We start from the raw sequence: 20,481 nt of genomic DNA on the forward strand, positions 1-20,481 counted from the left end.
AATAAAGGGCTTCCGGATTGGCAAAGAGGAAGTAAAATTATCTCTATTTGCAGATGACATGATCTTATACACAGAAAACCCTAAGGAATCCTCCAGAAAACTACTGAAACTAATAGAAGAGTTCGGCAGAGTCTCAGGTTACGAGATAAACATACAAAAATCAGTTGGATTCCTCTACATCAACAAAAAGAACATCGAAGAGGAAATCACCAAATCAATACCATTCACAGTAGCTCCCAAGAAGATAAAATACTTAGGAATAAATCTTACCAAAGATGTAAAAGACCTATACAAAGAAAACTACAAAGTACTAGTGCAAGAAACTAAAAAGGACCTGCATAAGTGGAAAAACATACCTTGCTCATGGATAGGAAGACTTAACATAGTAAAAATGTCTGTTTTACCAAGAGCCATCTATGTATACAAAGCACTTCCAGTCCAAATTCCAACGACATTTTTTCATGTGATGGAGAAACAAATCAGCAACTTCATATGGAAGGGAAAGAAGCCCTGGATAATAAAGCATCACTGAAAAAGAAGAAGAAAGTGGCAGGCCTCACTCTACCTGATTTTAGAACATATTATACAGCCACAATAGTCAAAACAGCCTGGTACTGGTACAACAACAGGCACATAAACCAATGGAACAGAATTGAGAACCCAGATATAAATCCATCCACATAAGAGCAGCTGATATTTGTCAAAGGCCCAGTGTCAGTTCATTGGGGAAAAGATAGTCTTTTTAACAAATGGTGCTGGCATAACTGGACATCCATTTGCAAAAAAATGAAACAGGACCCATACCTCACACCATGCACAAAAACTAACTCCAAGTGGATCAAAGACCTAAACATAAAGACTAAAACGATATAGATCATGGAAGAAAAAATAAGGACAACGTTAGAAGCCCTAATACAAGGCATAAACAGAATACAAAACATTACCAAAAATGACAAAGAGAAACCATATAACTGGGAGCTCCTAAAAATCAAACACCTATGCTCATCTAAAGACTTCACCGAAAGAGTGAAAAGACCACCTACAGATTGGGAAAAAATTTTCAGCTATGACATCTCCGACCAATGCCTGATCTCTAAAATCTATATGATTCTGTTAAAACTCAACCACAAAAAGACAAACAACCCAATTAAAAATTGGGTAAAGGATATGAATACACACTTCACTAAAGAAGATATTCAGGCGGCTAACAGATACATGAGAAAATGTTCTCGATCATTAGCCATTAGAGAAATGCAAATTAAAACTACGATGAGATTCCATCTCACTCCAACAAGGCTGGCATTAATCCAAAAAACACAAAATAATAAATGTTGGAGAGGTTGCAGAGAGATTGGAACTCTTATGCACTGCTGGTGGGAATGTAAAATGGTACAACCACTTTGGAAATCTATCTGGCGTTTCCTTAAAAAGTTGGAAATAGAACTACCTACAACCCAGAACTCTCACTCCTCAGAATACATCCTAGAGAAATAAGAGCCTTTACATGAAGAGATATATGCATGCCCATGTTTATTGCAGCACTCTTTACAATAGCAAAAAGCTGGAAGCAACCAAGGTGTCCATCAATGGATGAATGGATAAATTATGGTATATTCACGCAGTGGAATACTACGCATCGATAAAGAACAGTGATGAATCTGTGAAACATTTCATAACATGGAGGAACCTGGAAGGCATTATGCTGAGTGAAATGAGTCAGATGCAAAAGGACAAATATTGTATAAGACCACTATTATAAGATCTTGAGAAATAGTATAAACTGAGAAGAACACATTCTTTTGTGGTTATGAGAGGGGGGAGGGAGGAAGGGTGGGAGAGTGTTATTTACTGATTAGATAGTACATAAGAACTACTTTAGGTGGAGGGAAGGACAATACTCAATACAGGGAAGGTCAGCTCAACCGGCCTGGACCAAAAGCAAAGAAGTTTCCTGGATAAACTGAATGCTTCTAAGGTCAGCGGATCAAGGGCGGGGGTTTGGGGGCTATGGCTTCAGGGGACATCTAAGTCAACTGGCAAAATAAATTCTATTAAGAAAACATTCTGCATCCCACTTTGAAGTGTGGCGTCTGGGGTCTTAAATGCTAACAAGCGGCCATCTAAGATGCATCAATTGGTCTCAACCCACCCGGATCAAAGGAGAATGAAGAACACCAAGGACACAAGATAAGTACGAGCCCAAGAGACAGAAAGGGACACAGGAACCAGAGACTACATCATCCTGAGACCAGAAGAACTAGATGATGCCCAGCCACAACCGGTAACTGCCCTAACAGGGATCACAACAGAGAACCCCTGAGGGAGCAGGAGATCAGTGGGATGCAGACCCCAAATTCTCATAAAAAGACCAGACTTAATGGTCTGACTGAGACTAGAAGAATCCCTGCGGTCATGGTCCCCAGACCTTCTGTTGGCCCAGGATAGGAACCATTCCCGAAGACAACTCATCAGACATGGACTGGACTGGACAATGGGGTGGAGAGAGATGCTAATGAGGAGTGAGCTACTTGTATCAGGTGGACACTTGAGACTGTGTTGGCATCTCCTCTCTGGAGGGGCGATGGGAGGGTAGAGAGGGTTAGAAACTGGCAGAACGGTCACGAAAGGAGAGGCTGGAAGGAGGGAGTGGGCTGACTCATTAGGGGGAGAGTAAATGGGAGTATGTAAAAATGGGAGTATGTAGTAAGGTGTATGTAAGTTGATATGTGAGAGACTGACTTGATTTGTAAACTTTCACTTAAAGCACAATAAAAATTATTTTAAAAAATGCTGAATTGGCAAATGTATTATATAATTTTTACAACAATAAAAAACATGATTATTAGAAAGGAAGATTTAAAACTTCAGAAGATATGACTGTATACATTAAAAAATATTCCACAAAATCCGTAAAAAAAACTTTTAAAATCAATGTAATTTTGACAAAGGTGCAAGATATTAGATAAATATACAAAAATCAAGTATATTTCTATAGACAAGTTTTTAAAATACCATTTACAGTAGCACTAAAAAATAGTACACTTAGGAATGAACTTATTGAAAAATATGCCAAGTCTATACACTGAAACCTACAAAACATTGTTGAGAGAAGTATAAAAATACCTTAAAAAGTGGAGAAATATTCAATGTCTATCTTAGTTATCTAGTGCTACTATAGCAGAAATACCACAAATGGTGGCTTTAACAAACAGAAATTTATTTTCTCATAGTTTAGGAGGCTGCAAGTCTGAATTCAGGAGAAGGCTCTTTGAGCTCTGGAGGAAGGTCCTTGTCTCTTCTGAGCTTCTGCTCCTCGGAAGTCTTCATGTGGCTGGACATCTCTCTTCTACCTCCTCTGCTTTTCACTCTTGTTTTTAAATCTCTTTTATATCTCAAAAGAGATTGACTTAATACACACCCTATAGTGATCCTGTGTCATTAACATAACAAAGACAACCCATTCTCAAATGGGATCATAACCACAGGCATAGAGGTTAGTATTTACAATACATATTTTGGGGGGACACAATTCAATCTATAACAATGTCCACGGACTGGAATACTTAATATTTTAGGATGTCATTTTTCTCTTAAGTAATTCATAGATTCTGCACGATCCCAATCATCCAGTGTCTTAGTTACCTAGTGCTGATGTAACGAAAATACCACAAGTGGGTGGCTTTAAAGAACGTAATTTTATTTTTTCACAGTTCTGGAGGCTGTAAGTTCAATTTAGGGCATTGGTTCTAGGGAAAGGTCCTTCTTTGTCTCTTTCACCTTTTAGTCGCTGCTGACTATCCTTGGCATTCCTGGGCTTGTAGATACATCTGACTCCATCTTCACATGCTGTTTCTCCCTGTGTATTGTCTGTTTCCCCTTTTTTAGTAAGACATCACTCAGAAGGGGTTAGGTTTAGGACCCATCATACTCCCATATGACCTCACTAACATAACAAAAGAAAACCTTGTTTCCAAACAGGGTCATATTTACTGGTATAGAGGTTAGGACTTCAACATAACTATCTGGGAAACACAATTCTATCCATAACACCCAGCAACCTATTTTTTGTAGGTACCAACAGCTGATTCTAAAATTTACATAAAATTTACCCAAAAAAGCTCAACAAACTCCAAGAAGGATAAACTCAAATCCACACCAATACACATCATAATCAAGCCATCAGAAGCCAAAGACACACATACAGAAACCTGTACACCAGTGTTCACTGTAGCACTTTTCACAAGAGCCAAAAAGTGGAAACAACCAAAATATCCATCAATAGATGAATGGATAAACAAAATGTGGTATATGCATACCAGGGAATACTACTCTGCCATAAAGAGAAATAAAGTACTGACGCATGCCACTACATGGATGAACCTGTGTGAAATGTCAGTAACAAGAGAACAAATACTGTATAATCTCACTTACATGAAATAAGTAAATATATAGAAACCAAAGATTATTAGTGATTATCAGTAGTGGATGCTGTTATTGTTGTTAGGTGCCGTTGAGATGGTTCCAACTCATGCTGGCCCTATGTACAATAGAACGAAACACTGCCCAGTCCTGTGCCATCCTCACAATTGTTGTTATGCTTGAACCCATTGTTGCAGCCACTGTGTTAATCCATCTCATTGAGGGCCTTCCTCTTTTTCACTGACCCTCTCCTTTACCAAGCATGATGTCCTTCTCCAGGGACTGATAACATGTCCAAAGTATGTAAGACATAGTTTTGCCATCCTTGCTTCTAAGGAGCATGCTGGTTATACTTCCTTCAAGACAGATGTGTTCATTCCTTTGGCAGTCCATGATATATTCAATATTCTTTGCCAACACCGCAATTCAATACCAGTGGTGGAAAGGAGATGAAAAGGGGGAGTTTTTGCTTAGTGGGCCTTGAATTTATGTTAATGGTGGTGGAATGATTTGGGAAGGGATGAAGAGAATGGTTACACAAGAAGAACGTAATCAATATCACTGAATGGTACATGTAGAAATTGTTGAGATGGCATTATGTATATTTTCACCATAATTAAAAAAAAAAGTTTGACATGCATGGGGTCACCATATGTCAGATTCAACTTGACAGCAACTGGTAATTCTGTGTTTCACTGTCTGGTTTTTGACGTGAATTGGAAAATTGAAGTCAGAAGCCCTTAAGTGGCTGGGGTGGATGTCAGGTAGTGGAATGTAGTCAGCAGGCCAAGTCTTAAAGGTGGATAGCAGTGCAAGGTGGGTTACGTCATACTACAGTAACCAGAGGGAAAATCTTTAGAGAAATAATTTACTTCCTAGCAAAGTTGAGAGTTACGTTTATTGGGGAAACTTCAGAACACCAGTGTCAACTTTGTTGTACTGACGTTGTTACTACATTTAAAAAATAATTGAAACAGTTCCACGTAGGAAAAAACAAAAAGAAGTACATTGGTTCTGCTCACTGCTCTCTGGTGAAAAAGAGGTGGAAGTACAGTAACCTATTTCATGTTTATATGTGAAGGGTTTTTTTAAAAGAGGCAAATTGATTTAATTAATGAATAGTTTTACGCTAAGTGAAGACAGGATTTCTTATGTCCTCTAAATATTCCGGCTTACTTTATTTTCATACTTTATCTTCACCTTGCTTTTATGTCTGTATTTCAGGGAGTATTAAAATACTGCGAAGTGGAAGTATTTTTCATAGAGGACCAATTGCTGGACACAATGTTGATCTTCATGCTGTATGGCTGGTCTGCCATTCCCCTCATGTACCTGATGAGTTTTCTGTTTTCTGCGAGTACTACCGCGTATGTCAAACTCGTCCTGTTCAACTACTTTTCAGGCATTTTCAGTCTCCTCATAGACATGACGTTGCAATACAGCAAGGGTAAGAGATGCAAAAAATGTTCCTCTTCCCCAGAAGGCAGCAGTAAATACTAAAGAGAAGTGGGCTTGCAGGTATCTAAGAACATTAGTAGACAATTAAGTTCTAGGTTTGGGGGAACCCTGTACTTGAAGTAAATCAATAAACTTATTTTGTGCACCTGTGATGCTCTAGGCATTGTGCTAGGACTAGGATCTTGTATTGAAGGCGTGGGACTGAACCTGATGTACAAGTCCTTTGACATGACTCCTCCTCCCTCCCCCCACCTCCTGAAGCTCTAGCACATGACTTTAAGAAATCTATTTTGCACTTGATTTTGGGAATTTTAGAAGCATTTGTACCTGAGACTCATTTTCCTGAGAGAAAGGCAGCTTTTTTCTTGAAAGGTACAGACTCAGAAAGAAGAAATTATATCCCAAATAGCCCTTTAGAGTGAAACGAAGAGGGGAAAGCATGGAGAGGAATATCGTGCTCTTGGGAATGGCAAACAGTTCTGTTCTGGGACGGTTTCATGGTGTGAAGAGGCACAAGATCCTGAACCTATTAACAAGGTTTTTCAGAAAGACGGAAAACTATATATGCACCTAACGTACATATAACAAAACCAATTTTCTTTCCTCCTAGACCTGGTTCCCATAAAAAAACAAACCAAACCAAACCCATTGCTGTAGAGTCAATTCCGACTCATTGTGACCCAGTTTCCATAGGACCTATAAAATATGTGTCTCATTTTCCTTCTCTTATTATGATATTTGGGGGGAGAATCACTAAGTTAGGACCAGGCAACGTTTCATTCTGTTATACATAAGCTTGCTATGAGTCAGAAATGATTTGAGGGCAGCTAAGAACAACGTTCACTCTCTAAATTGACCATTTATTATGAAGAGGTTTTTAAAAGAGAGACTTGTTACACCTTGTTGAATCACTCTATGAAAATGTATTTGAACTGTGTTAAGCACTTCTTCCCTTCCTGTTGTTGCAGCACTCCACAAGCATAGGCTTCCTGCCCCATTTCCTTAGCTCTTCATTATAGAAACACATATATGGAGACTTGGTGGCACAGTAGTTAAGCGTTGGGCTGCTAGCCAAAAGGTCAGCAGTTCAAAGCCACCAGCTGCTCCTTGGAAATCTTATAGGGCAGTTGTACTCTGTCCTAGAGGGTTACTGTGAGTCAGAATCGACTCGACGCCAAAGGAATTGTTTTTTTTTTCACCTGTCGTAAGAATTCCCCTATGTTAACTGAAGATGGGCTTATATACTCCTTTGCACACTTCTTCGAGGATGCTTATTTCATGCGAGCAAGACTTGAGCCCCTGCATAGCAGGCTAAGATACTTGTAAGAGCTATAACTCTGTGCTCGTTCTCACAAAAGAACTCCCCAAATTATGGTAATTAGCATTTGTGAACCTATATCGATAACTTTTTTGAGAGTGAAGTGGTAATTAAAGGAAAAGAAGGACCGATGTACAGAAATTATGATTCATGAGTAGCATTAGTACAAAAAACATTACTAAGGATTCTGTACTGTCTGGTATGGGAGGAGGTTCATGGGGGGGTGACACCGTGAGCTACTGCAATGGACGACACCAACCCTAGTGATGGCACCGACACACAGGTCAGTATGAAAACCACAGATGTCCACTGAAAGTTTAGTAGCTTCCTTATTATAAGGGTGAAGAAAACTAACACACCACAAATAGGGCACAAAAAAGAAACTTGCAAAGTCTGAACTTGGCACTGGATAGAGGAATGAAAATTTGTAATCACATGCCAGTACTCATGTCCTGAAATCACAATACCTATGTAAGCCAAAAATTTTACCTGAGAACTTATTTTAAATAACTCCATTTGGTTGTGCCTACCAGGTAAGTGAAAAAAGCATACACAAATTCTCAGGCTTCTAAGTATTCCCACTATAAAATTTCTAGAGAACTTGAGATTAAGTTAAAAGAAAGGAAGAAAGAAAAAAAAGGAGCAAGCAAGAAACGAAGCATCATGACAAGCAAGTGCCAGCAGAAACCATGAACAGTAGAATCAGACCCACAAATATTGCAGATTTGAGAATATAACAAAACATGAAATATGTGTGTTTAAAATACTTAAATGGTAAAAGGGTTGCTCAGAAATATGAGAAAATAACAGAGATCATATGTATACAAACAAGTAGATTTGAAAAGGATCCAAATGGAACCCTGAGAAATGAAAGGGTTAACAATTTAAATTAAGAGCTCAACAGACAGATGTATCAGAGTATTATACACTATTGAAGAGAGAATTAGTGGATTAAAGATAGACACAAAATATCCTGAATGTATCCAAGGAAATTTTAAAAAGTGGAAAATATAAAAGAGATGTTAATACCGTGGAAGAGAAAGTCCAACATATGGCCAAATAAAGTTCAGAAAGAAATAGTGGAAAAAAGAGGAAGAGTCATGTCAGAATAGATAATGGCTAAGAATTCCCAGAATTGTTGAAAAACAGAAATTCTCAGTTTCAGGAAGCTCACTGAATCACTAAAAAAAAAAACAAAAAAATTGTCACCTAGACACATCATCATGAAATTTCAGAACACCAATGCTAAAGAGAAGACAGAAAAGTTAAATTGTTGTTCCTGCGTGCCAGTTGAGCCAATTCTGACTCATATGGACCTTAAAGGACAGAGTAGAACTGCCCCATAGGGTTTCCAGGGAGCGGCTAGTGGATTCGAACTGCCAACCTTTTGGTTAGCATCCTGAGCTCTTAACCACTGTGCCATCAGAAAAATTAGGTAGGCATGTTTAAATACCCAGTGTACCCACTGAGGAGCCCTGGTGTTGTAGAGTTTGGCTGCTAACCAAAAGATCAGCAGTTTGAATTCACCAGCCACTCCTTGGAAACCCTGTGGGGAAAGTTCTACTGTGTCCTATAGGGTTGCTAGTGTTGGAATGGACTCAATGGCAGTGTGTTTTTGTAACCACTGAAGGAATATTTAAATAGTATAACTTCCAAAACACCGTAGATGATAAAAAAAAAAAAAAAAACGAAGAAAGGGAGAAAAAAACCTCGATCACATCTAAGAGATAAGAAAAGCAATGAAAAAATGAAATAGATGCCAAAAAATCAATAAGATACATCATAAAATTTCTTAGTGAACTATGATTAGAAAACAAACCTTGCCTAGCTTTACAAAGGGATATGCATATGCAAAAATCTGTAGCAAATATAATACAGTGGTGACTCATTAAAAACATTTCCTATAAAAAGCAGGAACTAGATTAGGACAAATCATTTCATCACTTCTATTAAATATTATATATTAGGTTTTGATAAATTTTGTAATTTAGAAAAGTAAATAAACATATACAGATTGGAAAAGAAGAAACTACTGTTATTCAAAAATGCTATTAAACCTGAAGAACTGTTACCGGAAGTATGGAAAACAGATGCTGAAGCAAGCCAAAAAAGCAGATATCAAATACAGCCTTCTCTAGAATTCTGTAGAGAGAATTGGTATTCCACTAGTATACATCAATATGGTCATGCCAGTTATTTAGAGTTGGTGCCCAATTTAGTTGATTGATATTTTGTTCTGAACGGTCAGTACCCGTGCTGAACTGGCTGATGTTATTAATAACACAGTTTTGTCAGTTTTTACTTTATCACCTCCCTAAGGAAGCCTTCATCATTTTGTCAGATATGGTTCTCTTCCTCTCCTAGAACTTTCTCTACTCTTGGGAGGTGAGAAGATATTCATGATTGCTACAGGGACAGCCCAAAAGATATTAGACTATACCTGTGCAGTCCAATATAGTAGCCACTAGCCATATGTAGCTATTTAAATATTAATTAAATTAAGTTAAACATTCCATTCCTTAGTCACATTTCAGGTACTCAGTAGTCACAGGTGCCTACTGGATTTCACATCTCTAGAGCATTTCCATAATCATGAATAGTTCTATTGGACAGTGCTTGTCTATATAATTAGTCTTTGCCATTTTTTGCACAGTGGCCAATATCCAGGATTCTTCACTGTGGATAGATTATTGTCTCTACATTAAGTTAAGATCTACTAAGAACAGAATGCCCACGGCTTTGGCATTTAAGGTTTTACCTCTTGGCCATCTCCCTTAGAGTATCTTATAAAAGAACCTTTTGCTTAGACTAGTCCCTTATCCTCTTTGTAAAAATCTGAGCTCAATATAAAATTTTATAATGGAAGTTCATAAATTAAACATATCTCAAGAAATCTAGTCACAAATTATTATTCACATTCAATTTATCCTTTGGAGAGACATTAGTTATTTATCAGCTTGTTCCTGTAAAAAATTTTCTACTCTCGAAGATAGCAGAATTTTCCATTACCTACTTTCGAATTCTAGATTCTCATTTACTACCTCTACTCTGGTCCCTTAGTTGAGTAATTAGGATTAGAAATGAGAAAAATAGTATGTTTTCATGTTCATATCAGTTGCCTGGAAGATGTATCATGTGGACACCCACATCACCAAAAAAACTTCAAAACTCTGCAATTATCTACAAAAATGGTGTCATTGACTATCAATTGGAACAAACTTATAGGGAAATAGTGTTCTTTAAAGCTAATCATCTGGTTTTTAATTCCCTGAGCTCGGTTTGACCATCTTTTAGGGGTTTGTTGTCCCGGGGATGGCTTATTTTTTATTAAGAAATCTGATGGCTCATTGTCTATAATGAAACCTAAACTTACTCTCTTTTTAGAACTTGAAACTAAAATGTCAAATGACACCAGAATGCGCATACTAAATACATTACTGCTGTTACCCAATTATGACCTTGCGAAGGCCCTTGAGAATTATTCTAATGCCTACCAGGACAAGACATTGTGCCACACCCTAAAATACCCTCCTCCCTCCGTAAACTGTAGTAAAACAAGTAAGTGTCTTGTGGGCCCCTACCTCTTTTGGGAATTAGCCTCAGACTCAAACCCTGGAAGGTGAGCAATCAGGATACATGTTAAATCATTTTACAAGGCTGGCATAAACCTGGGATAAATATAATGAAGCCTCAAAAGCAAATCCAAGGTAAAATTAAAGTAGTCATCAGATACAGAATAAGAGCTACTAATAATTATCTATCAAGGAGCTTTACTTACATTATTTAAAATCTCCACAACAGGTCTTCAAGTTATGTGCTGTCATGCTCATTTTGAGGATAAGATGTACTCTGTATCACACATCTTGTATGGGTCAGAACTGGAATTCAAAGCTTATATTCTTTCATTGTATAATGTATTCTCACTGTGGGAAAGAACCACTATAGCTGTATTTTATTTACTTTTGTTACTCCCACCACCACCACACATACTCACCTACACTCACCTGCCCACAAGTTATAATCCATTCCCCAGTGCCAGTTTAGTACCTGGCACATAGGAGGGACTCAAATGTTTGTTGAATAAATAGGTAAAGGTAGGAAGCAGTGATTTGGGTGATGAAGAGTAGTACAACAGATAAAAGGGCCAGAAATGAAAGTAAGACAAAGAAGAAATCTAGCCAAGGTGGGAGGTAGTAACCGTTAAAAAAAAAAAAAAAAGTATTGTCCAACTCTGAAGCAAATTAAATGTATTATGCATTTGAGTTATTAGTGAAGTGTAAGGAAGAAATTGTTTGAACATTGATTTTTGGGTGGCATAAATGTTGTAACATTGGCTTTGCAGGGAACACTACTTGCATGATCATAACATGATATGTATTGTTTTTCAACTTTGGCTATCGATTTACAGACAGAAAGACTTGGTTTTAGCTACCAAAAATATATAATTATCATCGGTCCTGCAATGTAAAGTAAAAACAGAGCTAATAAATTTAAGGGTTAAAAAGGACAGGAAAAATAGAAAAGTAAAAAATCATCATCTTACAATGAGAGGAGTTAAGAGATCTTCGATATAGTTGATGGAATGATAGAGGCTTAAGTATATTATTTAAAGGTAACTGTGAGAAAAGGAAATTTAAAAAGTAGTGTAACTATATAGGAGAACAAGAGTATAAAAGAATTATGCCTTCATCTATCAATGTAAGAAAACAATAGATAATATATTAAATTGATAAATAAGGAGTTTCTACAGCAATCATGTTGTTGTTGGGTGCTGTTGAGTTGCTTCTTAATCACAGGGACCCTCTGTACAACAGAACAAAACACTGCCCAGTCCTGTACCATCCTCACAATTGCGTCTACGTTTCAGCCTATTTTTGCAGCCATTGTCAATCCATCTCACTGAGGGTCTCCCTTTTTTTCATTGACCCTCTACCTTGCCAAGCATAATGTCCTTCTCAGCAATTGGTCACCCCTGAGGATGTGTCCAAAGTACGTGAGAAAGTCAAACCATCCTTCCTTCTAAAGGGCATTCTGGGTGTACTTCCCCTTTGTTTTGTTCTTCTGGCAGTCCATATTGTTGTTAGATGCCATTGAGTTGGTTCCGATTCATAGTGACCCTTTGTACAACAGAACGAAACACTTCCCAGTCCTGTGCCATCCTCACAATCGTTGTTATGCTTGAGCTCACTGTTGCAGCCACTGCGTCAGTCCATCCCATTGAAGGTCTTCCCCAATACCACAATTCAAAGGCATCAATTCCTCTTTGGTATTCTTTATTCATTGTCCAGCTTTCGCTTGCATATGAGGCAACTGAAAACACCATGGCTTAGATAAGGTGCTCCTTAGTTCTCAAGGTGACACTACTGCTCTTTAACACTTTAAAGAAGTCTTTTGCAGCAGATTTGTCCAATGCAATATGTCATTTGATTTCTTGACTGCTGCTTCCATGGGCATTGATTGTGGATCCAAGTAAAATAAAATCCTTGATGACTCCATTTATCATGATGTTGCTTATTGGTCCAGTTGTATGGATTTTTGTTTTCTTTATGTTAAGGTGTAATCCATACTGAAGGCCATAGTCTTTGATTTTCTTCAACAAATGCTTCAAGTCCTCTTCAATTTCAGCAAGAAAGGCTGTGTCATCTGCATATCGTAGCCCATAGTATATTCAATATTCTTTGCCAGCACCACAATTCAAATGCATCAATTCTTCTTCTGTCTTCCTTTTGCATTGTCTAGCTTTTACATGCATATGAGACAATTATGGGTCAGGCACACCTTAGTTATCAAAGTGACATCTTTGCTTTTTAAGATTTTTAAAGTGGCCTCTTGCAGCAGATTTTCCCAATGCAATATGTCTTGTGATTTCTTGATTGCTGCTTCCATGGGCATTGATTGTTGATCTAAGAAGAATGAAATCACTGACAACTTCAATTTCATAATCATTTATTATTATGTTGTTTATGGGCCTAGTTGTGAGATTTTCATTCTCTTCATGTTCAGGCATAATCTATACTGAAGTCTTTTACCTTCATCAGTAAGTGCTTCAAGTCGTCTTCATTTTTGGCAAGCAAGGTTGTGCCATCTACACATAGCAGGTTGTTAATGAGTCTTCCTCCAATCCTAATGCTGTGTTCTTCATATAGACCAACTTCTTGTATTATCTGCTCAGCATATAAAAAAAAGCATATAGGTTGAATAAACTAAGTTAAAGGATACAACCCTGCCACACACCTTTTCTAATTTTAAACCATTCAGTATCCCCTTGTTCTGTTAGAACAACTGCATCTTGATCTATGCACAGGTTCAGCATGAGCACAACAAACTGTTCTGGAATTCCCATTCTTTGTAAAGTTATAATTTGTTATGATCCACACGTTCAGATGCCTTTTCATAGTCGATAAAACACAGATAAACATCTACTGGTAGCCAAGATCCATCTGACATCAGCAATGATATCCCTCATTCCACATCCTCTTCTGAATCTGGATTGAACTTCTGGCAATTCCTGTTGATGTATGGTTACAGCCATTTTTTTTATTATCTTCAGCAAAATTTTGCTAGTATGTGATATTAATGATGTCATTCAATAATTTTCGCATTTCATTTGATCACCTTTCCTTCCAGTGGGCAACAATATTGATCTCTTTCAGTTGGTTGACCAAGTAGCTGTTTTCCAAATTTCTTGACATAGACAAATAAGCACTTCCAGCGTTACATCCATTTGTTGAGGTATCTCAGTTGGTAATCCATCAATTCCTGGAGCCTTGCTCTTTGCCAATGCCTTCAGTGCAACTTGCACTTTTTCCTTCAGTATCATATGCTACCTCCTGAAAATGGTTGACTATTTCTTCTTCGTACAGCAACTCTGTATATTCCTTCAATCTTTTTTTTTAATAATTTTTATTGTGCTTTAAGTGAAAGTTTACAAATCCAGTCAGTCTCTCACAAAAACCCATGTGCACCTTGCTACACACTCCCAATTACTCTTCCCTACTGAGACAGCCCACTCTTTCCCTCCACTCTCTCTTTTCTTGTCCATTTCGCCAGCTTCTAACCCCCTCCACCCTCTCATCTCCCCTCCAGACAGGAGATGCCAACATAGTCTCAAGTGTCCACCCGATCCAGGAAGCTCACTCCTCACCAGCGTCCCTCTCCAACACACTGTCCAGTCCAAACCATGTCTGAAAAGTTGGCTTTGGGAATGGTTCCTGTCCTGGGCCAACAGAAGGTCTGGGGGCCATGACCACTGGGGTCCTTTTAGTCTCAGTCAGACCATTAAGTCTGGTCTTAAGAGAATTTGGGGTCTGTATCCCACTGCTCTCCTGCTCCCTCAGGGGTTCTCTGTTGTGTTCCCTGTCAGGGCAGTCATCAGTTGTAGCAGGGCACCATCTAGTTCTTCTGGTCTCAGGATGATGTAGTCTCTGGTTCATGTGGCCCTTTCTGTCTCTTGGGCTCGTAATTGCCTTGTGTCCTTGGTGTTCTTCATTCTCCTTTGATCCAGGTGGGTTGAGACCAATTGATGCATCTTAGATGGCTGCTTGCTAGCGTTTAAGACCCCAGATGCCAGTCTTCAAAATGGGATGGAGAATGTTTTCTTAATAGATTTTATTATGCCAATTGACTTAGATGTCCCCTGAAACCAGGGTCCCCAGGCCCCTGCCCCTGCTACGCTGGCCTTCGAAGCATTCAGTTTATTCAGGAAACTTCTTTGCTTTTGGTTTAGTCTAATTGTGCTGACCTCCCCTGTATTGTGTGCTGTCTTTCCCTTCACCTAAAGTAGTTCTTGTCTACTATCTTAATTAGTGAGTGCTCTCTCCCACCCTCCCTCCCTCCCTCCTCTCGTAACCACAAAAGAATGTTTTCTTCTCAGTTTAAACTATTTCTCAAGTTCTTATAATAGTGGTCTCATACAATATTTGTCCTTTTGCAACTGACTAATTTCACTCAGCATAATGCCTTCCAGGTTCCTCCATGTTATGAAATGTTTCACAGATTCATTACTGTTCTTTATTGATGCGTAGTATTCCATTGTGTGAATATGCAATAATTTATTTATCCGTTCATCCGTTGATGGCCATCTTGGTTGCTTCTATCTTTTTGCTGTTGTGAACAGTGCTGCAATAAACATGGGTGTGCATATATCTGTTCGTGTAAAGGCTCTTATTTCTCTAGGAGTGAGATTGGTGGATCGTATGGTAGTTCTATTTCTAGCTTTTTAAGGAAGCGCCAAATCGATTTCCAAAGTGGTTGTACCATTTTACATTCCCACCAGCAGTGTATAACTGTTCCAATCTCTCCACAGCCTCTCCAACATTTATTATTTTGTGTTTTTTGGATTAATGCCAGCCTCGTTGGAGTGAGATGAAATCTCATTGTAGTTTTGATCTGCATTTCTTTAATGGCTAATGATTATGAACATTTCCTCACACATCTGTTGGCTACCTGAATGTCTACTTTAGTGAAGTGTCTATTCATATATTTTGCCCATTTTTGAATGGGGTTATTTGTCTTTTTGCAGTTGAGTTTTTGCAGTATCATGTAGATTCTAGTGATCAGGTGCTGATCAGAAATGTCATAGCTAAAAACTTTTTCCCAGTCTGTAGGTAGTCTTTTTACTCTTTTGGTGAAGTCTTTGGATGAGCATAGGTGTTTGATTTTTAGGAGCTCCCAGCTATCTAGTTTTTCTTCTACATTCGTTATAATGTTTTATATACGGTTTATGCCATATAATAGGGCTCCTAACGTTGTCCTTATTTTTTCTTCCATGATCTTTATCGTTTTAGATTTTATATTTAGGTCTTCGATCCATTTTGAGCTCCTTTTTGTGCATGGAGTGAGGTATGGGTCTTGTTTCATTTTTTTGCAGATGGATATCCAGTTATGCAAGCACCATTTGTTAAAAAGACTGTCTTTTCCCCATTTGAACTGTTTTGGGGGCGTTGTCAAATATCAACTGCTCATTTGTGGATGGATTTCTGTCTAGATTCTCAATTCTGTTCCACTGGCCCATGTAATCTGTTGTTGTACCAGTACCAGGCTGTTTTGACTACTGTGGCGGTATAATATGTTCTAAAATCAGGTAAAGTAAGGCCTCCCACTTTGTTCTTCTTTTTCAGTAATGCCTTATTTATCTGGGGCCTCTTTCCCTTCCATATGAAGTTGGTGATTTGTTTCTCCATCTCATTAAAGAATGTCGTTGGGATTTGGATTGGAATTGCATTAAATGTATAGATCGCTTTTGGTAGAGCAGACAATTTTATAATGTTAAGTCTTCCTATCCATGAGCAAGGCATGTTCTTCCACTTATGGACGTCTCTTTTGGTTTCTTGCAGAAGTGTACTATAGTTTTCTTTGTATAAGGCTTTTACATCTCGGATAAGATTTATTCCTAAGTATTTTATCTTCCTGGGGGCTACTGTAAATGGCATTGATTTGCTGATTTCTTCTTCAATGTTCTTTTTATTGGTGTAGAGGAATCCAACTGATTTTTGTATGTTTATCTTGTATCCTGATACTCTGCTGAACTCTTCTATTAGTTTCATTACTTTTCTGGAGGATTCCTTAGGGTTTTCTGTGTATAAGATCACGTCATCTGCAAATAGAGATACTTTGACTTCTTCCTTGCCAATCTGGATGCCCTTTATTTATTTATTTAGCCTAATTGCTCTGACTAGGACTTCCAGCACAATGTTGAATAAGGGTGGTGATACAGGGCATCCTTGTCTGGTTCCCGATCTCAATGGGAATGCTTTCAGGCTCTCTCCATTTAGGGTGATGTTGGCTGTTGGCTTTGTATAGATGCCCTTTATTATGTTGAGGAATTTTCCTTCTATTCCTATCTTGCTAACAGTTTTTATCACGAATGAGTGTTGAACTTTGTCAAATGCCTTTTCTGCATCAATTGATAAAATCATGTGATTCTTGTCTTTTGTTTTATTTATGTGGTAGATTACATTAATTTTTTTTCTAATGTTGATCCATCCCTGCATACCTGGTATGAATCCCACTTGGTCATGGTGAATTATTTCTGGGATATGTTGTTGAATTCTTTTGGCTAGAATTTTGTTGAGGATTTTTGCATCTACATTCATGAGGGATATAGGTCTATAATTTTCTTTTTTGGTATCTGGGACATGGTGGCTTCATAGAATGAGTTTGGTAGTTTTCCGTCCTTTTCTATGCTCTGAAATACCTTTAGTAGTAGTGGTGTTAACTCTTCTCTGAAAGTTTGGTAGAACTTTGCAGTGAAACCATCCGGGCCAGAGTTTTTTTTTTTTTGTTGGGAGTTTTTTGATTACCTTTTCAATCTCTTCTTTTGTTATGGGTCTATTTAGTTGTTCTCCCTCTGTTTGTGTTAGTTTAGGTAGGTAGTGTGTTTCTAGGAATTCATCCATTTCTTCTAGGTTTTCAAATTTGAGTATAGTTTTTCATAGTAATCTGATATGATTCTTTTAATTTCAGTTGGGTCTGTTGTAATATCACCCATCTCATTTCTTATTCAGGTTATTTGCTTCCTCTCCTCTTTTTCTTTTGTCAGTTTGGCCAGTGCTTTAACAATTTTGTTGAGTTTTTCAAAAAACTAGCTTTTGGTCTTGTTGATTCTTTCAATTGTTTTTCTGTTTTCTATTTCATTTAGTTCAGCTCTAATTTTTATTATTTGTTTTCTTCTGGTGCCTGTGGGTTTCTATTGTTCCTCACTTTCTATTTGTTCAAGTTGTAGGGATAACTCTTTGATTTTGGCCCTTTCTTCTTTTTGGATGTGTGCATTTATTGATATAAATTGGCCTCTGAGCACCACTTTTGCTGTGTCCCAAAGGTTCTGATAGGAAGTGTTTTCATTCTCATTGGATTCTCGGAATTTCTTTATCCCATCCTTAATGACTTCTATAATCCAGTCTTTTTTGAGCAGGGTATTGTTCAGTTTCCAAGTGTTTGATTTCTTTTCCTTGCTTTTCCTGTTATTGATTTCCACCTTTATGGCCTTATGGTCAGAGAAGATGCTTTGTAATATTTCAATGTTTTGGATTCTGCTAAGGCTTGCTTTATGACCTAATATGTGGTCTAGTCTAGAGAATGTTCCATGTGCACTAGAAAAGAAATTATACCTGGTTGCTGTTGGGTGGAGTGTTCTGTATATGTCTATGAGATCAAGTTGGTTCATTGCACCATTTAGATCTTCCATGTCTTTGTTGAGCTTCTTTCTGAATGTCCTGTCCTTCACCGAAAGTGGTGTGTTGAAGTCTCCTACTATTATTGTGGAGCTGTCTATCTCACTTTTCAGTGCTGATAGAGTTTGTTTTATGTATCATGCAGCCCTGTCATTGGGTGCATAAATATTTAATATGGTTATATCTTCTTGGTGTATTGTCCCTTTAATCATTATATAGTGTCCTTCCTTATTCTTTATGATGGATTTAACTTTAAAGTCTATTTTGTCAGAAATTAATATTGCTACTCCTGCTCTTTTTTGATTGTTGTTTGCTTGAAATATTTTTTTCCATCCTTTGCATTTTAGTTTGTGTCTCTAAGTCTAAGGTGTGTCTCTTGTAGGCAGCATATAGACGGATCTTGTTTTTTAATCCATTCTGCCACTCTCTGTCTCTTTATTGGTGCATTTAGTCCATTTACATTCAGCGTAATTATGGATAGGTATGAATTTAGTGCTATCATTTTGATGTCTTTTTTGTGTGTTGTTGACAGTTTCTTTTTCCCACTTGATTTTATGTGCAGAGTAGATTTTCTTTATATATGTCCTTTCCTCATATTTGTTGTTGTTGATTTGTTTCCGCTGAGTCTGTATTTTCCCCTTGTATTTTATTTTGATGAGTAGGATAGTTTGTCTCCTTTGTGGTTACCTTATTATTTACCCCTATTTTTCTAAATATAAAACTAAGTTTTATTTCTTTGTGTCACCATATCTTCCTCTCCATATGGAAGGTGTATGATTACATTTCTTAGCCCCTCGTTTTTATTTTAATGTTGTGTTCTTGTATATAATAACATCACTGTTACTCTGTTTTGGGCTTTTTTTTATATATATATATAATCTTGCTTTGTTTTTTTGGATTTCCCTGTCTGGGTTAATTTCTAGTTGCTCTGCCCAGTGTTTTGTCTTGGGTTGATACCTGATATTATTGATTTTCTAACCAAAGAACTCCCTTTAGTATTTCTTGTAGTTTTCGTTTGGTTTTTACAAATTTCCTAAACTTGTGTTCATCTGGAAATGTCTTAATTTCATCTTCATATTTAAGAGACAGTTTTGATGGATATATCATTCTTGGCAGGTAATTTTTTTCCTTCAATTTTTAAAATATTTCATCCCATTGCCTTCTTGCCTGCATGGTTTCTGCCGAATAGTCTGAGCTTATTCTTATTGGCTCTCCTTTGTAGGTGACTTTTCGTTTATCCCTCACTGCTCTTATAATTCTCTCTTTATCTTTGGTTTTGGCAAGTTTGATTATAATATGTCTTGGTGACTTTCTTTTAAGATCTACCTTATGCGGGGTTCGATGAGCATCCTGAATAGATATCTTCTCATCTTTCACAATATCAGGGAAGTTTTCTGCCAACAAATCCTCAACAATTTTCTCTGTATTTTCTGTTATCCCTCCCTGTTCTGATACTCCAATCGCTCGTAGGTTATTTCTCTTGATAGAGTCCCACATGATTCTTAGGATGCCTTCATTTTTTTAAATTCTTTTATCTGATTTTTCTTCAAATATATTAGTGCCAAGGGATTTATCTTCGAGTTCAGAAATTCTAGCTTCTACTTGCTCAATTCTGCTCCTCTGTCTTTCTATTGAGTTGTCTAATTCTGTAATTTTATTGTTAATCTTCTGAATTTCTGATTGCTGTCTGTCTATGGATTTTTCCAGCTTATTAAACTTTTCATTATGTTCCTGAATAATGTTTCTAATTTCTTCAGTTGCTTTATCTGTGTGTTCCTTGGCTTGTTCTGCATATTGCCTCATTTCCTTCCTGATGTCTTGAAGGGTTCTGTATATTAAACTTTTGTATTCTGCATCTGGTAATTCCAGGAATGCACTTTCATCTAGAAGATCCCTGGATTCTTTGTTTTGAGAGCCTGTTGAGGTGATCATGGCCTGTTTCTTTATGTGACTTGACATTGACTGTTGTCTCCGAGCCATGTATAAGTTATTGTATTAGTTTATGCTTGCTTACTGTGTCGTAGCTGCTTGCTTTGTTTTGTTTTGGTATACCCCTATGGGTTGCTTAAGTGAGCTAGCTTGATTATTTTCACCTTTGGAGCTCTGATGTCCTGT

At 37.5% G+C, this 20,481-nt stretch overlaps 1 protein-coding gene across 1 annotated transcript in view; it reads left to right on the plus strand.

Moving 5' to 3' along the window:
• The window catches only part of LOC126087505 (phospholipid-transporting ATPase ABCA3-like), a 239,836-nt gene that overhangs the window by 192,299 nt on the left and 27,056 nt on the right, over positions 1–20,481 (plus strand). The window contains exons 22-23 of the mRNA XM_049905036.1: positions 5,648–5,860; positions 10,580–10,753. Coding sequence (XP_049760993.1) covers positions 5,648–5,860; positions 10,580–10,753 — 387 coding nt within the window. The remainder of the gene's footprint in view (positions 1–5,647; positions 5,861–10,579; positions 10,754–20,481) is intronic.

Source organism: Elephas maximus, chromosome 12, assembly GCF_024166365.1.
Source record: "Elephas maximus indicus isolate mEleMax1 chromosome 12, mEleMax1 primary haplotype, whole genome shotgun sequence".
NCBI classification, from domain to species: domain Eukaryota; kingdom Metazoa; phylum Chordata; class Mammalia; order Proboscidea; family Elephantidae; genus Elephas; species Elephas maximus.